This window comes from Polyodon spathula, chromosome 9, assembly GCF_017654505.1.
Source record: "Polyodon spathula isolate WHYD16114869_AA chromosome 9, ASM1765450v1, whole genome shotgun sequence".
Lineage (NCBI taxonomy): Eukaryota > Metazoa > Chordata > Actinopteri > Acipenseriformes > Polyodontidae > Polyodon > Polyodon spathula.
The window spans coordinates 25,867,141-25,893,130 of NC_054542.1; the positions used below are offsets into that span (position 1 = coordinate 25,867,141).

General features: G+C 36.5%; 1 protein-coding gene across 10 annotated transcripts in view; it reads right to left on the reverse strand.

Moving 5' to 3' along the window:
- dmd (dystrophin) overlaps positions 1–25,990 on the reverse strand; it is a 728,160-nt gene that overhangs the window by 77,047 nt on the left and 625,123 nt on the right. For 6 of the 10 annotated variants that reach the window (XM_041259003.1, XM_041259005.1, XM_041259010.1 and 3 more), the window contains 3 exons: positions 13,037–13,096; positions 6,840–6,918; positions 579–639 (listed from right to left, as the gene is read on the reverse strand). In XM_041259003.1, the coding sequence (XP_041114937.1) occupies positions 579–639; positions 6,840–6,918; positions 13,037–13,096 (200 nt within the window). The remainder of the gene's footprint in view (positions 1–578; positions 640–6,839; positions 6,919–13,036; positions 13,097–25,990) is intronic. The other 4 variants (XM_041259011.1, XM_041259012.1, XM_041259009.1 and 1 more) reach the window with 1 other exon arrangement.

Here is a 25,990-nt window from a genome sequence, read left to right on the forward strand (position 1 = left end):
TCCTCATCAAGACGACAAGAACATCACTAATACAGCTTGAAAAAAGGGCCTGGCTAATGCTACAAGTGTCTCCAGTGACCCTTATATTATTTTTCACGTACAGGCCTTTAAATTCACATCCAATTAATCTAAAAAGGACAACAACTTACACTTATAGATACTACATAGTCTTGTTTTTTAAAACCACATTTGCAAAATGCACTTAGCATGTATTACTCATTCAGAAAGCATACGCAAATGCAGCAATTAGTTTAGAACAACCATGGTTAGGGTAAAAACAAAAGGCAACCAGCAAGTCTGTAAACAGCATATAAAGACTTTGTTTTCATTAGCTGACGCTGTCATACACATATGCATCAACACCACTAGCAACCCCTAGGTTCTGGCCAGGGAGTACTTTCTTTGAAGAAAGTTCAAGCAATGGTTAAAAAAACTACAAAACCATTCAGCTTGTGATTTCAGCTTCAGCTGCATGAACACCAATTTCCTGAGCAAGGTAATGATTATCGAAAAGACTAGGCTTGCCGCACATAAATACTGTTTTTTAATAATCACAGGAAGGCCCACGGTATACTCACTTGATGTAGTAGGGGACTTTATTTGGTGATATTGCCCGCTCCCAGGGACCCTGGACGGAAGCTGTAAACAAGAAAACCGCAGACATGGAGGTCAAGTTCAAAACAAACAGGAAAGACAACATTAATCTTTGGAATTACAATTTTTGTACTTTACACTCAGTCTGCCTGATATGGTTTTGTTTGCTCAGCTGCCCGTGAAGGCTGGAAGGATTAACCTGCTGCTCTGAAGAATCTGTCCTAATCTGAGAGAAATTAAACTTGCTCAACCGTAAAGATAAATGCAAACCTCTTGGACTACTTGCACTTCAACCACCTGATAAAGAGCTGAACAAGCAGCCGATCTGCCATTCTGGCTTTTCCCCTTATCAAGTCAAGTTTCCCAAATGTTTTTTTTTTCTTCTTTAGGCTCCTCTCTTATACTGTCGGAAAAGTAAAAATGCATGGTTTTGATGATGTAAACAGCAGCGGATCTTAATAACACTTATATTTATAAACTAGGTCTCATAGTGTTTCAAGGTTATAAAAAAAATGAAATCTCTTAGTGCATGCAAATGTACAGTACTTCATCCATTACATGTTACAGGGACCACTATCTTTTGTTTTATTAACGCTAGGTAGTAAGTAGCCTTTGGCTTATTTTAAAAGAAGTCACCAGGTTTAAATGGGTGACTCTCACCAGGGCAATACAAGACCCTCTTCATTGAAAACTGCCATGAAAGATCTTTATCACCCACACAACAGTAGATGGGATATTGGCTTCATTATCTGTAAAAAAGCATTGCTTATGAAAGATCCAATACATGCCAAACTGAGGATTGGTAAATGGTATATATTCCTGTTTGTCCCAAGGTAGGGCTAAACTTGTGGACCTCAGGCTCAGAGGTCAGCATGCAGGTCAATTTTATCCTGAGATAACACTGGAATAAATGTTCCACAGACCTCATGAGTAACTTAAGTGACTCTTGACAGTCAATAGAATGGTTTGCTATTGTTTACTGTCAATAGTAAAGTTCCAAGGCATCTCCCGTTCTATTTTCTCCATTCTGGGACATCATTAGATGCCCAGAAAAAACAGAAACAGGTGGGAATGTGAAGCTTTAGCTCTTTGGCTCCAGACGATTGAAATTAACTTCCAGATCAACCTTGTCTTTAAATCAATATGATCCTGGTCATATTTATATATTTTAAATCTTATCTTTTCGTATTTTTACCATGGTATTGATTTCACATACTACAGTGTGTGATGTGGCACAAGCTATTTTTTATACAAGGGGAACATTATTTATCTGATTAAGTGATGTAACAAGACTGTTTCCTTCTGTCCCCCCATTATGGGTGGTTATAGCAGCGGGTTTGCACTATCAACAGATAATAAGATAATAAGAATATTACTTACTGAGCCCATAACATCACAAGATCTTACTGGTAACGAAACACCCCAATCTAGTTCATTTTACTAAAAGCACCTTTACATTTTCATTTTTTAAACCCATGCAGACCAAGAAATATATAAAAAGCTTCAATAAAAATAATTTGTAAGGTAATACAGCCGAATGCCTGTTGTGAATGGTATGCTTAGTGTTATTTGCATACCACCTTAAATTAAGATGAAAAGCCTTTTAAGTGATGAGGTCAAATTTACCATTTGTATGGTATTTACCATCTGTGGCCAGTTAATCTCCAGTAAAACCTGCTTTATGAATACAGCCCACAAGTGCGGAGTGGTTACAGTTAGCAGAATTGTTCAACAAATCTTAACTATTATTTTTTCTACATTCTCATCTATGGAGCTTTGAAAGAAGCACTTGTTATTGTAACGATGCATGTTAATTTAAAATGTATATCTGTAACCGTATCCAGTAAAACAAAGATGTCTTTGCATGTCTTCCTATTAGGTAGTCCTGCACTTCAGCTGGAGAGTACAGGCTAGATTCTCAAGATCCAAATCATCATTAGCGTTATTTTGGGAACCCCACTATTTACAATTCTAAAACAAATAAGAAACAACTCAAGATGACTCACAAGTCCCAGCATCCGATGTGTGACTGCTTTATATCTGGTTTGGTAACTTTTTTGGGTGTTAATGCTTTGCAAAAATATCATGCTAATCATATCTTAGAGTAACTAGCTTTGAGAATCTAGCCCTGAATGTCTTGTTTAAGCAAAAGTGACCGTTGAAGGCTTTACTGTGTTGTAGTGGACCACAACTGTCCACTGACGTTTGATTTTTGATTTGATTCAAAGGTGATGAGGTGATGTGCCAGCAGGCATCTACTGTCTATTAATGCCTGCTAGAGCTGGAAACTGATTGGCTGATGATACTAAATAGTTTTCTAATTGCTATTATTAATCAACCAGCTGCATCCCTTTACATCTGTAATCAAGTTCTGACCTGAAAGACAATGCTGAGCTGAAATTCTAGCAAGTGAAACACGATTCCTTAAAATAATTTTTGCAAACTAAGAACTCCCCTTAACATAGTATGGTACAAAATATAATTTAAAATGAAAATACTTGCTGCATTCAAAACTACATTTACAAGATCTACATAAAATGGAAGTTCACGACATGTACAATATATGGATTTAGCTATAACCCCTTTATGAGCATGTGGAATTGGCACCATTTTATTTGCAAAAAGGAAAGTCAAACTGTTCAAGGTTTACAATTTACTCATGGAAGTACACTCATATTTATTTAATGATGTTGTCTTAGTCATGAAGCAAAGATGGTCTGTGATGGCATTTCTTATTCCTCTTTTATACTGCAAATGCCCAGCAGTGTCATCGGGGGAGTAATATCTGAACTTCCAGACCATGGAGAAAAAATACAAGATTTTCAATAAACCTCTCAGGGATACTACAATGGTTTGCGAAAGTATTGACCCCCCTTGGCATTTTTCCTATTTTGTTGCCTTACAACCTGGAATTAAAATGGATTTTTTGGGGGTTTGTATCATTTGATTTACACAACATGCCTACCACTTTGAAGATGCAAAATATTTTTTATTGTGAAACAAACAACAAATAAGACAAAAGAACAGAAAACTTGAGCATGCATAACTATTCACCCCCCCAAAGTCAATATTTTGTAGAGCCACCTTTTGCAGCAATTACAGCTGCAAATCTCTTGGGGTATGTATCTATAAGCTTGGCACATCTAGCCACTGGGATTTTTGCCCATTCTTCAAGGCAAAACTGCTCCAGCTCCTTCAAGTTGGATGGGTTCTGCTGGTGTACAGTCATACTACAGATTCTCAATTGGATTTGAGGTCTGGGCTTTAACTAGGCCATTCCAAGACATTTAAATGTTTCCCCTTAAACCACTCGAGTGTTGCTTTAGCAGTATGCTTAGGGTCATTGTCCTTCTGGAAGGTGAACCTCTGTCCCAGTCTCAAATCTCTGGAAGACTAAAACAGGTTTCCCTCAAGAATTTCCCTATATTTAGCGCCATCCATCATTCCTTCAATTCTGACCAGTTTCCCAGTCCCTGCCGATGAAAAACATCCCTACAGCATGATGCTGCCACCATCATGCTTGACTGTGGGGGTGGTGTTCTCGGGGTGATGAGAGGTGTTGGGTTTGTGCCAGACATAGCGTTTTCCTTGATGGCCAAAAAGCTCAATTTTAGTCTCATCTGACCAGAGTACCTTCTTCCATATGTTTGGGGAGTCTCCCACATGCCTTTTGGCGAACACCAAACATGTTTGCTTATTTTTTTCTTTAAGCAATGGCTTTTTTCTGGCCACTCTTCTGTAAAGCCCAGCTCTGTGGAATGTACAGCTTAAAGTGGTCCTATGGACAGATACTCCAATCTCCGCTGTGGAGCTTTGCAGCTCCTTCAGGGTTATCTTTGGTCTCTTTGTTGCCTCTCTGATTAATGCCCTCCTTGCCTGGTCCGTGAGTTTTGGTGGGTGGCCCTCTCTTGCCAGGTTTGTTGAGGTGTTATATTCTTTCCATTTTTTAATAATGGCTTTAATAGTGCTCCGTGGGATGTTCAAAGTTTTGGATATTTTTTTATAACCCAACCCTGATCTGTACTTCTCCACAACTTTGTTCTTGACCAGTTTGGAGAGCTCCTTGGTCTTCATGGTGCCGCTTGCTTGGTGGTGCCCCTTGCTTAGTGGTGTTGGAGACTCTGGGGCCTTTCAGAACAGGTATATATATACTGAGATCATGTGACAGATCATGTGACACTTAGATTGCACACAGGTGGACCTTATTTAACTAATTATATGACTTCTGAGGGTAATTGGTTGCACCAGATCTTATTTAGAGGCTTAATAGCAAAGGGGGTGAATACATATGCAAGCACCACTTTTCTGTTATTTATTTTTTAGAATTTTTTTAAACAAGTTATTTTTTTCATTTCACTTTACCAATTTGGACTATTTTGTGTACGTCCATTACATGAAATCCAAATAAAAATCCATTTTAATTCCAGGTTGTAAGGCAACAAAATAGGAAAAATGCCAAGGGGGGTCAATACTTTCGCAAGCCACTGTATCATTGATTTATCCTTTGTGACAATTTTTTCCAAGAATCTCTGTTTTCTAGAACATTTTTAAAAAGCTGTTGTTGACTGCTAGGAAGAAAAAAACCCCAAACAAACAAATTTAATTTGGAATTATGACATATTTAAAAAAATGTTCCTGTCATTACTCTCAGTTCAGTTCTTAAAAAACAGATGGTCATTGGCCATACATATTTGCGAACAGCATATCTGGTGAATCAGATAAAAAGTACAACTTTTATGCAGTGTTCCTTTACTTGTAGTTTTAGGAAAGTTACTTCAGGATTTGCCTAGCCTTGTCTACATTGAGTATTACATAATTACAATAACAATACAGTGTTAGGATAAAACTTCCAACAGTAGATCATATAATACAGATGAAATATTTACTGTATGAAGTAAATAAAAAAAAAATACAACAATAATATTTATTAGAAAACTAAAAAATGAAATACAACATTTATTTATTAGAAAACAGCTGTTTTAATGCTGGGTAACTGCAACAAACACTGGCAAAAAGTTTTGCATCACCCTATAGGATTAACACATTTTGCTTCATAAAGTCAAATGAAACCTGCAGAATAATGTTACATAACATTGAATTATATACTGGTTTGTAGTTTTCCATATATTATATGGCGGCTTCCATGTGTTTATATTTAAATGTATTTCTTGGATTTAATGCAAATCATGTATTTTAACCAAAAAAAGTTATGATTTAGCTTAATTCATAAATGTTAACAAACACATTCTTAAATTTTTGAAACGTGTACATTTTTTTTGGAAATTGTCCCTCTGAGTGTAATAGCAGCTCTGCAGCATACCAAATCAAATGCTTCAGAAGGCTAATTTAGCTTCAGATCTAGCTGGTAAAAAAAGCTCCATTGTCAGATTTAATTGCTGAACGATCTGTTTTTCAGATTTATCTGTTAGGTAAAATCTGAATCGCCAAGTGCAAAAAAAAAAAGATTTAAGTTACATGTATTGTTTCACGGATTTATTTGTTAGAAAAGTTAGCTAAATGTTGACTCGCCAAGTGTAAAAAAAGGGATTTCATTTCACTGATTTAAATTGTATGCTAAGTGGAAGGGGGGCTCCACATAAAAAGCTTGCGCACCACTGTTCTAGTATGTCCTTTTATTGAAACCCTCTCTTATTCACACTCACATACAATAGGTGCATTTGAGTTTATTCAAAGTTGCTTGTGTCTGTGAATATTAACTGTAGTGGAATTTACTATGTACTCCCAATAAAACTGCTGAGATGTGATGGAGGTAATGTCAGCACACAACAATTGGAATTTCATTAACCCTGGGGATTACGATAAAGAACTGATGAATTTTTTAAAAGATCAATCCATTCCAGCCAATTAGTTATAGTTTCACCCTTTCTTTTTAAACCTCCCCCGAGGCTCACACTGTTGTATTCCATTGAAATTAACAGGTGTGACTTAATAGAATTACACATCCTGCTTAAAACTGTGTTGCTACAAGGTATTGTTCTATCCCAGTGTAAAAACATGCACTATATTGGCAGCACGTTTTAAAATGCATTGCACTTTTTTTGGTTGATTAATGCACCTAGGCCAGCTGCTCTACAACTTGATGAAAGGACATTGTATCACTAGGCACTCCTCACATTAATAAAACCAACCTGCAGAAATCAACACACCTCATCTCCTGCCATGTGCACCGACTGGTGCTGGCATTACACCCGAGGGAAGGTATTTGGCATGAAGTGTTAACTTACTGGAGAGGAAGTGCTGTGATGTTGGGCCAAAATCCCTGTGGGCTTCATGCAGCTGTTTTAGGCGCTCCTCAATGGACACCTGGAGAAAAAGGAGGGGCTGTTAAAGTGCACGCTGCATGGCAATTAAACCCTAAATATCTTTCTCATAAAACGAACGATCTTCCAGCAGGAAGCATAACAATTGAAAGCATGTATTGCCCTAAAGCTATAATTATTAATTCCTGAACTCTAAGTCAGAGGGCAATCAAAGGATATTGGTCAGTCTATAAAAAATAAAAGATGATGTAAAATGTTTAAATTAATCTTTAAAAAAACACAGCTGTACACTGTTTATCAATCATTCTTGAATTTATTTTAATCAACCAGAATGAAAGACAATCCTTTTATACCAAAACTAAAAATCACATTAACCAGTCTCAAAGCTGATCACTACTAAATGATCTTTAATGTAAACACAGGTTATGTACAAAAGGGCAAGGGCAACACAAGGTTAGATAAAAGGTAATGAGCTACTGGTAGGATGTTGCTACAGTGGTAACATTTGAAAACTGTTGACAAAACAATGACATCACAGAAATATGAACTGATACACACGCATTAGTAATTGATTGAATAGCAGTGACACCATAACGAGTTCCAATGTGCTGCTGTGCAAGTCGTTATTTGTAATGCTGTGGTAGAATTCTTCTGAAAGGGTGATTCAGATTAAGTATTTGATATTATAACGGTACATCACTGGCATTTTTTTTTAAATTCTCAAATATTCACAGCAGGGCCTTGGCATGGTGTTATCATGGCCTTACTTCTTAGTTCACATTGCTGACCTGAAGGCCTCGCAAGCACTGAAGAACCTTGTGCGAAAGCTAAACATTAAGACAACCTCAACGGTTTTGAATACAGTTACCCTTGATTGTATCAAAAGGATCTGTATGAAGTTCTTCCATCAGCTAATTTTTTTTAGCCAGACCTGGGTAGCAGCACAATTATGCTTATCAGCCAACATATTAACTATTAATTCTTTAAATATCTTCTTTTTCATAAAACTTATTATGCTTTCATATTTTGAAGAAGCCAGCAAAAGTCGCTCCACACAAACAATGATTTTGTCTAAAAGATGCTATTGCTATTTTTAGGTACATACTGTACCTGCAAATTATGTAGCCCACAATCGTGTTTATTCAAATGCATTTAAATGTACTTTAAATGTGCAACAAAGGCAGAACATATGTTTGTATTACCGGTTGTCACACAGAAATAAGATAAGAAATTGTCTTGATTTGTGTTATTAGACTGAACGCTTTTGATGCAGTTTGTTTTACTGAAAATTAAGCTTATTTTAAAGCCAGTTCTATACTTAAATGATCCTCTTATAGAACATGAGGGACATACCCATTTTCAGCTGTGCTTGTAATGTAACAAAAACACTAACACTGACAGCCCTGTACTGTTGATTGTGTTGAATACAGACACCACCTTTACAACAAGCTATTTATAAGGATTACACAAAATCACCCTTTGACTGGAGCTATTCCTTAGAGGCCACCAATACATCAGTAGTTGTATTTAGAATGCAAGCAAATAATGTTGTATGATGGTCAGTCATAGAAAGCCAGCCAAGGGAAAATCAAATAAAAATGTTTTCAGACAGTCACAAAAATAAAGAATAATAATAATTTAAAAAATCGTTAAATCCCTTTGTTTGAAATATTGCACTTGGGCATGCACAGCTTGATTGAATAAACTCGCCATTCTCTTCTGCTGTGAAATTAGTGTTCAGTTTTTTTCCATGAGTCTCAGTGACTCAACTGGAGAAAACTAATTTCACTTAAGGCAACTGAAAGTTCAGCCAAAGCCTCTTTTTTACACTTCACTGTTTCTGCAAATCTGGCCTTGTGCCAACTTAGAGACAACTTTTTTTCAATTTTAGATGGGGTACAGACTAACAGCACTATGACTGTAACGCAGCTGCATTACATTTACGATCAATAGTTTAACCCGTTTAATAGAATTACTGGCTAACTGAATCAACCTTGCGTTCTGTACCTTGAAAAATGGCATTTAATATTTACCTAATACAAAAATCATCTTATTGAACAAAATATTTATAGCAGTCAAAATGATGGCATACGATCATAATTTCAAAGGTTTCTCCCTATATATAATCTGTAAATATTAAAACACAAAGACAGAGGCTCAATAAATCTTAATGATACCAAGTAAAACACCTGGGTGGCTAAGGGAGGCTGCGTGCCTGGCTCCAAAAGCTGTGTTGAGGTTCCTAAGCTGACTCCCAGGCCTCTAGAATGATGACAAGGCCATAGTGCCACCCAAAGCTGATAAACTGTGATGGCTCTGCAATTCTGAATAGCTTAGTATGCAAAAAAAAAACAAAACAACACACAAAAGAATATAAAGAATTGTGACAGAGAGCGAATGAATCCAAGTCAACAATCTCCCTCCTTACCTGTATACACAGGCACAGTATAACAGGAACAGTGTGCCCCAGACTGGATAATTTGACAGTTCATTCCAGGGTCAGTCAGAAGTCGGCCATCCAGGAAGGGGGAGAAGCCACAATACTAGAAGTCAGTGCCTTAGTGCGGTAGGCGATGTGCCAGTCATGGATTGGAGAAGACATGATTGCATTTGGTACCAAAGGGGGCGTTGACTTCTAGTATTGTGGCTTCTCCCCCTTTTTGGATGGCCGACTTCCGATTGACCCTGGAATGAACTGTCAAACCATCCAGTCTGGGACAGGTATATCAGGGTGAGTGGCCAAGCGATCTGTTGCTTGTGTTATGGTTACGCATTGACCTGCAAGGAGAACTATGTAGAAAACCGTGAGTTTTTGTGCGTGTTATTTGCCAATCTTGTAACCTGTGTTACTTGTCAATTGTAGATGGCTAACTAATGCTGGAACTGTCGCTAAAAGCCAGCACTCACCCCGGATCACTCTACAACACTGTTGTCACGAATAAACTGTACCACTTGCACTTGGAGCACTCACTGTTGGACTTGTGATTGTGTGTGTTTAAAAGTGTGTGTCTACTACTATTATTATTTTGGGACTGAACCCTGTGACAAACCTGAGCAGTAAACATGGTTGTGTAGAACCAGTTATTATTATTTATCAGCAAATAAAGAGCTGCTTTTCATCATAAACTGTCTTGTGTCTATCATTACCGAGCACCGCATCACCACTGCAACTGTGCATTACAAACCACTTTGCCACAAGGATACAGAATGAATGTTCATACAGTACTGTTGTTATTCCACAAACGAGGATAACCAAATAATCTGTAATTAAAGACCGGATGCAAACTGTTTAAAAGTCAGTTCTATTGAATATTAATTTATTTTCATAAGGTTCTATTTCTCAGCAGCACACATAGGGTTATTCAGAGTGCCATATCAAAAAAAATATACCAGGCAGTCCAGATACCAGTAGATGAGACTCTGAGACAGCCAAATGTGGGGTGAATAAATACTATCATTACAGGTGCTGGGTAAACAAAAGAATACCTGGAGCCAAGCACACAGAGGCTTTGGCTTTGGAATGGAAGACTGTAACATGACAACAGAGGTAACATTTCCCTCGTCTCTGCTGAATTTAAAGTTTTAATGTTCACTTTGCATTTATGCACTGAAGTTTTTTTTAAGAGACTGCTATCCATTTTATTCAAACTTCTGTTAGCTCCAGACAACTTGTTGTCTTCCTAGACAAGACATTGATCCCTGCTAATACACAAAGGAAAAGGTGGAGTAAATGGTGCAAACTCAAATCTGCAAATTATTACCAGGGCCTTTTTCAAGAACTCCAGGTGCACGCAGATTTGTTTAAGGAGCCAAATGTGAAACCACAGTGCCTGTTCACCAAAACAAACCCATATTTCCTGTTTGTACTGGAAACATGATAGAGACTGAAATAATACGACTGTCTGTTTACCTTCCCCCTCCTATTATAGGTTCAGCAGAAAGTAACTGTGAAGTCTATACACATAAAATCATCTAGCATGGAGCTAAACTTTTAAATATTATAATTTGTTTACAACACAGACATAACGCATAATATAATATGAAACCTTGGAGTAAAAAAATAAAATGAACCTTTCTAAACTGTAATTTTGACACTACTTCTATATACGTTATGCTTTAATCTATTAAGGATCTGTCAATTTGCTCTCCACTGTCTCAACTCTAGTGAAATAAATGCATTTATTTCAGTAAGCTGTCATGGATAGATTGATGGATATGTATCTTGATTGTAAATCATTCCAGATCTCTGGCAAATAGTATTTTTTTTATTAAGAAATGTCAGTATATTTGCTCATAGATTTGACTAAACCAAAAAGACGAAATGTCTTTTTTCTGTCACTAAAGAAAGACTAATTTTTAAACACACCTTGAACACAGCGTTAATCCTTTTTTAATTGTAAAAGGTGTTGGTTTATAAAAACATAAAACTTTCAGATTTAGGAGTGAGATTCAGAGCCTCCTTTAACAAGCTAGGATTTACTGGTTAATTAAATACGATTCAAGCTTCAAGAACTTGGAGTTGTGGTTTCCATCTGCACCATGAAAATAGTCTGTAAAACTTAATATCATCTTGTTCCAGTATCAAACTGGGGCTGCTGTCAGTTCTATCTGTTATCTCCAATCTGCAATTGAACATTACACATAAGTCTGTCACCTATATATGTTTCACCTTTTTGTATATTTGCTCTTTATAAATATTCTCTTATATTTTGCTGTCCATTCAAATCTCCACAGGACCAACCTTCCCTAGCTAACAGCTTCAGAGAGCTTAGGGAGATCAAACTTCTAGGTGGTTCTTTAAAAAAACTCTAGACCTGCGTTAGCTTCTAACTGTTTGAGAGATGTTCATAAAAAGAGTAAGAATGTGTAGTGAGGCTCTCATCATTAGTGAAGCGAAGGTGCAGTCGACTGTGCTTAATCAAAAGTCCCTTACTGATAAAGCAGTTCCACCTAATTGACGTTGTATTCTTAAAGGGCATTTCCATTTCCTATCTATTGTACTGTACATTGCATTGCTTAATTGAAATCATGTGTTCAATATTTTTGGGGGGTAATCTAGAAAAGAAAAAGGTTTAATTGTAATTTATCTAACATGGATAAAGGTACTAACTGATATCCCGTATCTAACCAAACATTACCCCAACAGTCTGTAAACTACAGAAAAAAAAGTTCAGCTTTCTTAGCACTATAAAACATTGCTGTTGCAGGTCTGACCAAGCTGATAACACCCACGTGAATTTGTGCCACCCCATACCAAAAAAAGTAGTCAATATTTCTTTAAATCTTTCTTTTCTTTATCATGTCTCAAAGGTATTCTTTATTGTACCTAGAGGTATTACTGAATTCTACTTTCAGTATATGGGAATACATTCTGGCAGGGTGTCATGCTATATGTATGTTTGGTCTTTCTTTTTGTCTGTTTATAAGCTGTTGCTTGGTTGCATTCTTTCTTAAAATAAGTCCAAAATGACTGGAACATTTTGAACGGTTCTGACCAAGGTTAAGCATCATTCAAGGGCACTTAGTGAAATGTGACTTCATTTAAGCTTGGTATAACATTTTGTATGGGGGTGCTTTAGTGTGCTTTTTAGTGTAATTGTGTAGATTATTAAATTATTATATTTTGTTTTCAATGTGAGATATAACAGATTACAGAAGGAGCAGATATGAACTTTATATTATATTACTTTCCGGGTCATAAAGCAACATAGTGTATTTTGATTGAATCTCCCCCCTCAGTGAGCTACAGGGGCTTTCCAGGGTTTGGTAAGTCAATGCTGACGAAGAGGGGGGAGGCATCACAGCCTAGAAAGATATAAAGAGACAACATTATCCTGTACGATGAATTACAAAATGTTCTAATGACTCAAACGGAATGATCTGACAATATTTTGAAATGGGAAGAAAGGACTGAATGGTACTACACGTGGCATGTCTTTAATGTAGGATGGGGCACAATGGGATTAAAATAATATAAATGTAGGTTTGTATTTTGATTTTGAAGTGTTATGATACAAAGGCACTTGCATCAAACAATATAATCCAGGATGGACATACGTCATGACACTCAGGATAAAATGTGGGACAAGACAAAACATGAACTTTTGTTCCGTGGAAATGGTTTACAAGAATGCTCTGTAAAACTGAAGCATATACATTACCTTGGAGATCTCCCCTCCCTCCTTCATTTGCCCTGAGTTTCTGGAGGTTTCCTTGGAAACCTGATTAGAGTTATGGAAACAAGAGAGCTCAATTGTATCTTTTAGCTTTACAGAACTGTTGAACATTGCAATTACTTTCAATTAACACATCTCAAAGGTATTTAATGCAGCTTAAAAACCTTTTGATGTAATAACACAATTTTGCTACAGTGTTTGTGTTCAAGATAATCTTATGATCTTTGTAATCTTGTGATTATTATTTTTTTTTTATTACTTAATATGGTGCAATTTGAGAGTGCATTAGAGCTCACAGATCTCACTCGGTCTGGATACTGTCTCTTTTGTCAGTTTGTCTGTCCACAGTGTACATGTACAATCATTCTGTTGGTTTTTATAAACGTTTTATATTTCACCCGTGACTAAGCACACATGTCTGTAACCAGGAATATTATGAAGCTCCTTTGCTTATTATTTTTCTTTTTTTTTAGTCAATGGTTACTGGATGTCAACAAAATCAATTGTCACAACAATCCATTGGTATGATACAGAAGCAATTCAACTCCTCACACATCTCAATGAGTCAAACAACCTTTTTTTTTAGTTGTAGTCTCATGTCACCCATCATCCAAGGACACTCAGTAGAATGTGACTGTATCAGCTTGTATAGGGGTGATTTTCAAAGTATTTTTGTGTAATTGTGTAAATTTATATTTTTTTGTTTTTACCATGAGCTATGCTTAACACATTACAGATAGGTTGCTTATTTTTTAGTTCTAATTTAAGCTGGAAGATATTAATTTAGCAATCAACTACCACACTAACCTTGGCTGGGAATGGTGCCTGTGAGCATTCCCACTGGGCTGTTTCAGGTTTTTTTTCCCTTGTTGGGCATCAAACTAGCTATACAGCATCCTCAGGTTGAGAATACAACTCAGTACCTAGAGTCAAGTAAGCTACTTAGCTTCCTCAAGAGAAATTCTAATAATTTGTACCGTAGCTTATGAATAAAAATCAATTCAAGTCTTTTTTTAAGGGCAAACAGCTAGAAAATTGCATCTTGATGCCACTACAATTTACTTACTTTTCTGTGATGCAAGAGGTTTCTTTTTTTCTTCACCTTTAAATCAATACTATTTATTTTTTCACCAGGGTTATTCCATGAAAATTATACGTTTGCTACATTGGTAAGCCATTGATACTCAATTAATAGCAAGACAGAGGTTTTTTTGTGATGATATGTCTATCAGAGTACACAGAAGATTGATCATCAAACAGGGCTTGGGCATGGGCTTGCCAGTAATTTGATATTGATGATAAAGCAATGTACTTTTTTACATATGCAGAGAAAGCCCATGACTAAAACCTATACCTGACCATACCTGAGGTTCCAAGGGATGAATACATGTACAACACTCATATGCATTCCTAGCAATAGATAATAATATTGTTTTAAACCTTCGAAGGTTCGCCAAAGGCCATTCACCACTATTTTTTTTTCTCCCTGTTAACAGAAACTGTTTGACAATGTGTGAATACTATAAATCATACACTAAATGTCAATTACAAATGACATTGTCCGATCTTTTAATTTGTATAATGTATATTACGTAAACAAAAGTTGTTACTAAAATAGCAAATCGTTATACCTACATCAACTCTACATGGTGCCACTGCCGTGTATGGAACAGTGTATAGTAATATCCAAAGCAGTGGGCTCGTACCTCTAGTAGTTGTATTGCTTCAGTAAAATGTGCACTGAATACCTAGTGTACATGACAGGTAAGAGAAGTGCTATGGTAGAATATGATTGAAACACACAAAATATACGCTAACACTAATCATTTTAATTTTGATTAGTGCAAGCTTACTGTATATATTGCAAGTAGCCTCAATTACACGTAAAAACATGATTACTGTTCTATATAACGTATTTTTAAACTACATGTGAATGTTTTATTCTATTTACATGAGTTACCTGTAAAATAATAGGATTTTCAATAAAATATGAACAAGTAGCTATGGTGCCGATACCAGTAAATTATGCAAATGAGTACCATCGAAGGTTCGAATCTTCCTTCGGTAATGTGTTCCGAACTTTCGAAGGTCAAAATGCAGCCTTCGTTGCAGCCCTACTTAATTGTGTAATACAGTGCTCCTTTGTTATAAGCCATCCCTTTATACAGTGGAACAGGTTTTGTGGTGTTATGGCTCCTTTTTGCCCCATAATGCCATTGACCTAGCACTCGTATTGTCATTATATGGCCCCTGAGCTTCAACGTTTTAAAGGAGGCGCACTGTATAGCAAATTTGTAACCACATGAAGAGGCTCTCCTCCACTGACTTGTATCTGAATAAGTAGTACAAAGATGCTCTGTACAAATACACTTTGAGAACCGATCTGCTTCCCATTTTTCTTTGGAAACCTGACTTCAAACAGACAATGCAGTCCCAGGTAGCACAAGATTATAGTGAATTAAATTACACAATGAATACTACAGAAGAGTATAATGAAGTACCTTTGATGTTTTGTAAGGAATTATGGTTACATTATCGTTAGAAAATTACTTTTTCACCAGAGTAGTTTTCAAATGATTAACTGCCCTATACAACATTTATATAAATAGTTGTATCTACTGGACACCATCTGTAATGGAACTATATTAAGAGAATATCAGAATACATCAGCGTAAAAAAAAAAAAAAAGCGTACCAGTAATAAAGACATTAATATTTAGCTACTGTATCCAACACAAATGGTGTTTGGGACTAGCTTTTTGTCAGCGTAAACCATTGGTAATGTAAACAATATCCAACAAGATTGTACTCATACTTTTAAAAGTCATATTGTATTGTGCCCATGGTGTTCTTGTACAAAATAACACTGTAAAAAAGAAAACCTGGCACCTTTCTAATGCATTTCTTTGAGCGTGCGAGGAATTAATTCAAAGCTGCCGAGAAAGCTCCAAATTGCTGATAAATTACTGATCCACTGAGGCATGCCTGTACACGACTGTATTCATTAGGAAGCTTGTTTCTCAGAATGTTCACCCTGAGTGTGCAGCTTTCCCTCTCTGCTGCTGAAGGGCTTTTGTGTTGAATGACAGAGAAAGTCGGTTTTGATAGCTGAGTATTTCTGCGACAACGTGCGCTCTACATCCACTGAGTAAACGACTGCTGAAAACAGCACACCCTCCCCCAACATCCCCCAACCTTATAATGACATATGTAGAAAGACTCCTGAAGCGGAACAGCTGCGTTTTGGAAAAGACAACAAAATATGTGAAAAAGAATTTACAGGCTTTTTATGTCACATTGTAGTGTAGTTTCCAGAGATATGCCTAATCTACACTTCTTTCTCAGTTAAACTAACACACAACCAGTATATTGAAATCCATTAAAAAACAACTGCCCAGGGTTAAATATACTCATACCACACCCCAGCTCTGTAATTACAGTAAGGAAGTAGATATCCTTGCCCCTGGCTAAAGTAAATAAAAATTCCTGTCCTATTTTACCCAACATCATTTCAATCAACATTGCTCTTCCCAAACCACAACATGTCATCCAGTGGGAACAGTCACAACAGGGATAACAAAACAAAAACATAAATGCAGCAGCATTATTTTAGCTAACAATGTCATCCAATTAAGGCAGTGGCAACGTAAAAGTACAACACTTTGAGGTTCCTTTATATAATACTGTAAATGCCTAATTCATACTTAATTTGACATATCAACATTGTGAAAACCCACTTTATGGTAAATATTAAAAAGGAAATGATAACCGTGTACTATACCTAATTAAATAACTTTTTTTTAAACACTCACTGGATTTAATGCTGCAATATTTTTTATAAAAAAGGACATTCCTTTACTTTAAAAAAAAAACAAACAAAAAAAACAAGCTGTTCTTTTTCATTGCGTTTGCACCAACAACTTTTACCAATAGCTTTTAAGTAAATGGCAAGCAATTAATCACTTTAATTTACAATGATATAATGTAATCAAGCATTACAAGAATGGCTTTGATTTGGCCTCCTTGACTCGCTTTGCTTTATACAGTCTAATTTATTTAGAACACACACTCAGAGTGTTTAAAAGCAATCTTGTCCATTCCACAGAAGCCGAGCACAGACATTCAATCAAATCAGGCTAGCTCACATTTACTGACTGCTTCCCATCTAATCAATGCTAATGGGTCATATTAAAACCCTCTTTCTAACTGCTGATGCATTACGAGTTTCTCCTCCAGTCCATCAAACAGTATTACTAATTAATGTACCAACACACTCTCTGCACCCAGTACATTAATGCTAATTATCACAGGTGTGACTTTGCATTAAGACTAAATGCGCACAGCTTTGAACTCTTTCCAGGAAAAGAGTGCAATTGACATTTACAAAAACCATAACTCTCCGAGCGTAGACAACTCAGAGTCCCTGTGAAAGTGGAAGCGATGACAGTAAGTAAAATTGCTAAATTGGTTAGAAGCTACTGATTTTCAGGATAAGGCCATTATGAAGAGCAAAAAGACAGATTAAAATGGTCTGTCCCTATTAGAGGGAGACAGAGTGCTTCCCAGTGATAGCTGAACTAAATTAAATACTACTGTACCACTGAAGACACTGAAAAGGGCTTCTAGTCAAAACTTGTCAAATCCTTGTATTAAGTTTCTTTTGTGTTACTTCCTATTCTACCACTGAGTTTTTTATGTTCAAGGATAATTTAAGTATTAGGTTAAGCCAATGTAAAACAAGAATGTTTTTGTTAACAACAACAACAAAGCATCCCTAAGAGGATAATGCAAGGGAAATGGCACATCACACGAGTGGTTTGTAAACATGAAGTAAAATTTAAACGTGAAAAAGTCTAAATGTATCCGTTAAATCTGAAAATATAGATAGCTCTTCAGATGCATTTATGATGCCTTAATATAAAAACAAGCAACTTATTTCTTAGTGTTTTTCAACCCACTGTGATGCTAAAGCTCAATTTTCTATGCGTTGAGCTTCAAAGCCGGTGGGAAATTTCACTGGTCTGATTACGAGCATGTCTAACTTGCCTGTCCTCTAAATAGGATGCAGCAGTTTGTTGCCAAAACAATTTTTTTTCCTGTGAAGAAATATTGATTCAGCCCGTATCAAATTACATGAATATAGCTTGTGTTCTGATTTCCTTCACAGAAAAATGTTTTTGGTACTTAATGGGTTAAGACAGTTATACCAGCATAAGCTCTCAATGAACATAACTGATCTAATTATTTGTTCAATTAGACATATTTAATATTTTTCAAGGTCTTTTATACTTGATGAAAAAAAATAAGCTTAAATCAAGATACAATACCTATACCTACCAATAACATTTTGAGGCCTGGAGAGAAGTGTTAAATTTGTCCAATTAATAAAATAATTAGAACAATTAAGTAATTGGGTGCTCAAGTGGAAAGAAAGCCAGAAAACACTGCAGACCTCCTGAAACTGAGTTTGACACCCCGTTTTAGGGTAAACTGGATCTTTTTATGAGTGTTCAGAACAGCTGGACAAGTACTCGACTCAGAGCTGTTTGGAAAGAAAGCTGTCTAAAGAAATCCATATAATATAGATATTTACAATCCATATATATATATATATAATATATATAATATATATATATATATAATATAAGAATATAATACAAATTTTTCGTTTTCCTCTAATGTGCAAAAAACTGGATACACTCATGTCAAGGTCACCGTTCTTGTCATTGGCCCCAATTTATGACCTTAGGTCATAGATAAATGATCTACTAAATTGTTTTGATGGATTTTGATTTGTTATTAGTACATTCATCACAACTGTATTGATATAAAAATATGGACATTTAATTAGATAGATAGATAGATAGATAGATAGATAGATAGATAGATAGATAGATAGATAGATAGATAGAGACAGGCAACACTCCTTTTCATTAATTACATTTTAGGATTCTTCTAGGCCTGTAAACTTATACAAGATTATACAAAACTATCATTTGGTAAAGGTTAACTTAATTAACCTGCAAATAACTGTCATGTCAACAGTCAAAATCCTGGGTCGAGAAGTGACTGCTCTTGTTGGCGTCAATGTAGGTCCACTTATTTCTAGGGCTCCCGGGCAGTTCAAGTCCCCTTCTCCTCTCCAGTTTCTTTCCACCTGCATGTTCACTGCAAGGACATTTCATCACTTGATGACCTTCGACACCACGCGCTGGCGCATGCCTATTACCATCACCTTGAGTGAAAGCCGGATGTGCAGTTGAAAGTGAATTTCATAATTTTGCTTTGTGGAGACAATGGCATTACGCAAACAATCCACGAGTAATAAACAAAAATGTATGAGGCTTTAAACCAGAATGGGAGGAAGAGTTTGCTTTCAGTGAAAACAGTGGTAAACCTGTGTCACCTTTACAACAAATCACTTACACACTGTAGTCTGTACAATTCGAGCAACCTCAAATGTCATTATAAAACAACAACACATTTTCATCTGAATATCCTCTTGGATCAGACTTGAGGAGAAACAAGCTAGCCTCTTTAAAAGCCTGCCTTACCAGTCAGCAGATGCTCCTTTTGGCATTCAGTAAAGAACCTGAAGTAACAACTCAAGCGAGTTTTGTATGGCATGCATAGAATATTTGCTTGTGCCAAATGTCCTTATTCAGATGAATAAAACTTTTTATAAAATTGGAGTGTTGGCATTAAACTAGAGAATGCATGTTTAAATGTTATATTGCAGGTCTAAAATTAATATTATATTACATATCAGAGACTTACCAGTGACCAATGTGATATGAAAAGCCCCAGCAGTCCAGACATATCTTTTGGTCAGTAGCGTATTGTGAAATGTGGAGGTGGGGACAGGCAGAGGAAACAAAGTGAAACCACACTGCCTACCTTTTAATTTCAACATATATTCCTGAATGACATAGTTTAAAATATATGATTTTTGGCACTGATGTACTTTATCATTTTGGAATTCTTCTTTAGAAAAACTCGCCTCTTTAATATTACACATGTATTCAACATGTGCAGTCTGCATTGTATGAGTGACGTTCCCATTAAGGCAATCACAGCTCACAGAGGTACTAAAATAACCAATCATATAACACACAGGATCCATTTTCTTACGCACACGTGTAAGAGGACATAATTCATAATTTTGATTAGGATAGCAAAGCGAAGGCTTGTTTAAGCTAGTTATTTTGCATTGTTGTAGCCAAAAAGTAGTTGGAGATGTCATGGAAGCGAAAGGCTGAGGCGGAACACAGAAGATTCCAAAATCGTAAGCCAGGTGATTATTTGTCCAATGAATAATTTTGATCGCAAGGCAATATGTCTGATTTGCAGTGCAACGTTGCAGTTATGAAAGATTGTAACATACAACGTCACTATGTGCAATGCACAAAACAACCACAGGAAAGGACTTTTTTAACTTCAAGAAGTGCAGAAATAGCCTGGAAGAAACTAACTGGGACTGCAACAGAGGGTGCACCATATATGGCTGGACAAAAGAGTGGACTGGCTAGCAGTGCTGGAAACAATTAAAGAAAGAAATGCAGAAGTACCAGTTTTCTTACACTGGATTCTGCATCAACAGGCATTAAGTGGAAAAGTTGCAGAATTAGAACACGTAATGAGCATTGTCATCAAGAGAAAAGAAGAGCCAAGTGTCTGGACAGAAGTCATAAAAAGGTACATTTCATAGCAGTACTGTCTACTAAATCACAATTTCACAGCTTGTCGGTATCTTTTTTTTTCAGTCCTGATAAAAATGATATATTTTGGAATATAAGTTAAATATTGAGATGTAGCATTATATTCTCTGACATATTTTTTTTTTTGTACCATTTGAGATTTCCATTGAAATAAAATACTCTTCTACTTCATCCATTGTATTACATTTGTGATAATTTCTGTACTATAAAATACATTAAATAAAATGTTAATTAACTGACTGAAACCAAGCCTACATACTTATTGACTATGAATCGTGCAGTGGGGGAAATGTGTTTGTGTAAAGTAGTATATTTGGGTATATTGGCCTACATACAATTTATATAGACATTTTCATGTACATTACAATGTATATCTATTGTGGCACAGATGGGGGAGGATATGTGGGGAAAGTAGAAAAGATGTAGTCCAGGAGGGGGCTGCAGGACTACCTTCCCCAGAATACCGTGGCACTGCAGGCAATTGGAAGCACCTGAGGCTGACCAAAGCCACGGATAAAGGCAAGGGAAACCCTGTAGTCAGGACTGATGGAAAAACAGCCATATGCACCAAAGGAGTACTGTGTGTACAAATCAAGTAAAGGTACCGTGTGTGTGTGTGTGTGTGTGTGTGTGTGTGTGTGTGTGTGTAAACGTGTTTGTCTTACTGGGAAACGGCTTAGCTGTCCAGTTGTAGTTAAGACAAGAAGAAAGTTAGTTTAGCACTGCAAAGTGGAGTTAAGGGTGAAACCGAAAGCGAATTTAGAAGCCAAGGGCTTCTGGGCGAATTCTGAAGTTAGCACTTTTTTCGGCATTCGTCCATGTACAATCAGGTGACTCTAGATAGGCCCAGAACTTGAACAAGACGACGGGTGAAACCCGTTTTTTCAACAGTTTTCACTGAATTTTGGTGCAAGCCCGGGCGAGTCTAGTTTCGTCCAACGTTTCAGAATCGATGCTGGGCCAATCTGGTTCGCCCATGCCGTTAATTTGGGCAAGCCTAGTTTCATCCAAAGCTTCAACATCGATGCTGGGCCAATCTGGTTTTGCCTGTGCCAATTATTTGGGTGAGTCTAGTGTTGCATTTCTATACTCTCCCCTCCCAGCTTCCAAGTGCGTGCCAGGGTACCTGCCTCGCCTCCACTTCTGACAACAATGTAGCGACTGTGTGCTGGGTTTCCAGTGGCGGTGCTGAAAAGGCAGGACACCAGCGCTCTTTTTATTAGCTCTCTCTCCCAAAAAATTAAGTGTCAAAAAGTCTTGTAGCCATCAAGAGATAACTGCTGTAATGCATAGAGTAAGGGCAACATTCCATTATAATGTTCAAGCGAATTAAATTTTTTTTTAAAACAATGCTACTATTTAAAATGTCTTGCTTGCAAACATTTCATGTTTTACAGAATGTGTCTTGCGGCTCTCTGCCATATGAAAATGTTGTTATGCCGCTCGTAGGGTCAGGAAGTTGGGCCACCCCTGTTATGGTATGTACTTTTCAAAACCTGCAAGAGTTACTGCTGATGTTCTATTATGCAATAGTACTGCCTCAACAATGGTACTCTAACAGCATGTGGTAACAAAGCTTTACTTATGAATGTCCAACCACATATCCTTCACCCCCTTACTCTACACAAGCTGACAATTGTATTTTAACATTCGCAGCAGACCTATTGATTTTATGGGTTTGCCTTTGTTTTGCACTCAAACTACAGTACTTGTGACATTTTTCAGCTGCCAAAACTGACCAGCTTTTGGGTTGACAAATGTGAAATGTTTCTAGTTACTAGTATGCTCTTACCTCAGTATTTCTATAAACCACAAGCTTAAATTTGGGATTCTTGAGGGACATATAAGGTGAGTCTATGCAATGTTGATTTTTTTAAACACATTAACAAGTTAAGTCCTAGTGCCAACATCGTATTATGTAAGAGTATATTTGTAATCAGTGTTTTCTTCCGAAAGGATGCCAGCATTATTTTAAATAACGGTTTAGAGCATGAACACGTTTTTGTTGATGTGTAAAATGTGTTGTAGCATCACTATGTTCTAAGTTTAATCTTTGGATATTGTGGCTGCTGATAATGCACATTCACAAGTCTAAATTTATAATACACTTTTGTATGTTTAAATCCTCTAGTTTTCCTTTACGTAATGTTTCCATCAAGCCTTCTGCCAAGACATGAATTATAAAACACAAGAAGCCTTTGTCTTTGCTTTTTCTACATTATGAATACCATTATTAAGTGAACTTGGAAACGGTATTGAAAACATGACTCATTTTTTGCATTGTGTTTTTTTTTTCATGCTATTGAACAAATAAGAACATATTTCCAAGCTACAAACTAAACAATGTCAGCACACATTAACCACAACCTTGCCAAATAAAGCTGCCATTGACTGTCTATCTTTCTTGCTAAAACACATTTAATATGTAAGCATCATTGAAAATAGTTTGAGAAACAATGAATAAGAATCAATGACCTTCTGAGGAGGATACTGTGTTATAACATTTGCAGGCAAAGGTGGAACACAAAACACATGCTTTATTAGGGGAAAAGCACCGAGTCAGAATAAGGTGATCCGAGGTAATCAACAGGCAGTTGAATTTCATTGTCAGTCTTTGCAACAAACAAACCAACTAGTTCATAATATGCCCCTTAAAAGAAAAGAGAAGCTTCAGAATTTATGTCTGTGTTTGGCAGATCTAGAAAAAAAAAAAAAAAAAAAAACTCTTTACCCCTTCTACAACACACATACACACAATCGTACAGAAACTGATTGCATCCACAGACAACTTTAAATAATTAAATATGAAAACGAATTAACATAAATGTAATTAGCTGTTCACCATTTCCAAACAACTGTCAATTTATAATCCGCTAACCATCAGCAATCTGAGTAAAATCTATCGTTTTAATTTCCTCCAGTACTTTGATAAAGTTATAATTAAACCACAATCAACTTCAAAATGAAATGCTTTTCATTCTGTAACATGTATGTCGCTGATAACGTTTCAATGCTGTAAAGAAGACTTACATTTTTTATAGGCAAGGTGATTACTAAACAATGCACCACAGTTAAAATTAAAATATATTTTTTTCTCAGATTTCAGTAATTTTTCATGGTCTCTGTCAGAAAGGGGTGGATAATATGCTGAAGGGTCTTTTTGTGTTTTTCTGTAGCATTTACAAACCCCTAAAAATACATTAATTGAAATGACAAAGTCAAGATGAGACTGGTATAAAGACAGATTTATGCTATCTTGTAGTTCATTGAATTGATCTTCTTCCAAATCGGCATTGCAACTTACTACTTTTGTTTTTTTTTTGCTGGTACTTGGTCACTCAGTTGTATAGTTACTGTACATCTCTAACTGTAAACAAGATGGCTACCGGTATTTAAATTCTGTGAGGCAAAGCAGTGATTTAGAATATGTGACAAAGCTCTGACTGTCCGTATATACGGAAAGCTGGAACCTTGCTCGACCAATCACATTACTTGTTTCATGTTCCATTGCCAGCCCTGGATTATAAATATATTTATAGAACAGATGTGGATGGATCTTTCATATTTATTTTCCAAGGTTGCCATAACTAGTTAAACCAAACAGTATTATTTACCTAAACAGCAAATTAAGCATCCAAAAATAACACAAGCCAGCGATCTCCTTTTAATCACCTGCTTGCCGGCTTTTCAGGAATCCAGGAACTGTCGGACAAGAGCTGGTTGCTGAAGCGGAGACTTCAGACTGGAAAGGTTTTACATTTACAGTGAATATCCAATTAAAAAAGCAGTACTCAACTCCTACTCAACAGTCAAGGCTGTTGTTACTAATGGCAGTATTTGTTTTCAAATTTTATAATTGTAATGGCCTGACCTTCGGACAATAATTATAAATTGAAAACTTATTAAAGAAAAAAAACAAACAAAACAAAACCTGTACTTAATGTTCTCCACCCTCAGTATGTCACATTTACAGCTCACATACACATATAAAAAACAAAAGAAACCCTGACAGAACTGCAGACATTAAATATGATGAGGAAAGGGTTTCGTTTTTTTTGTAAATTCCCCTGCATGGCGGATTACGACTTGATGTTATATGTCAGGAGGTTCTTGGGCTTTACATTCCACTTTTGACAGATACTCAAAACAAGTTATGGGTCACTGGAAGTTTGTGTGGTAGGGCGCTGTAGACTGTGAAGATTCTTTTTGCACAGCTTCAGCAACTCCTACATGAGCAGAAGCCTTGAATACAAACGGATTGATAAAAACTGTATTGCCATGTCTTTTTTGCAGTAAATCCTCTCTTATGTTTTCACCCTCATCCCCCACTATAGCAATACATTTATTAGCAGCACTTTATGTTATTAACCAGGAAATGATTGCCAGGTCATATTGTATTATTGATTCAATTTTTTCAAACCCTAGCTTTTAGCCCAAATAAGGTTGACACTTATTACTGGGAAAGAGAAATATTGTCAGTTTCATGTAGATCATGACCAATTTAATACAGTCATGTGTTACATACAGTGGCTCTCAAAAGTATTCACCCCCCTTTGACTTTTCCACATTTTATTGTGTTACAACATGGAATCAAAATGGATTTAATTAGGAGTTTTTGCCACTGATCAACACAAAAAGAGTCCACAATGTCAAAGTGAAAAATAAAATACACAAATTGTTCTAAATTAATTACAAATTCAAAACAGAAAATAATCGATTGCATAAGTATTCACCTGCTTGAGTCAATATTTGGTAGAGGCACTCTTGGCAGCAGTTACAGCCATGAGTCTATTTGGATAAGTCTCTACCAGCTTTGTACATCTGGACACAGAAATTTTTGCCCATTCTTCTTTGCAAAATTGCTCAAGCTCTGTCAAGTTGGATGGGGACCTTTGGCAAACAGCAATTTTCAACTCTTTCCACATATTCTCAATTGGATTGAGGTCTGGGCTTTGACTGGCCACTCCAGGACATTGACCTTTTTGTTTTACGCCACTCCAGTGTGGCTTTGGCTATATGTTTGGGGTCGTTGTCCTGCTGGAAGATGAATCTTCTTCCAAGTCCCAGGTCTCTTGCAAACTTCAGCAGGTTTTCCTCCAGGATTTCTCTGTACTTTGCTGAATCCATTTTGCCCTCTATCTTCACAAGCTTTCAAGGACCTGATGCAGAGAAGCATCCTCATAGCACGATGCTGCCAACCATGCTTCACAGTAGAAATGGTG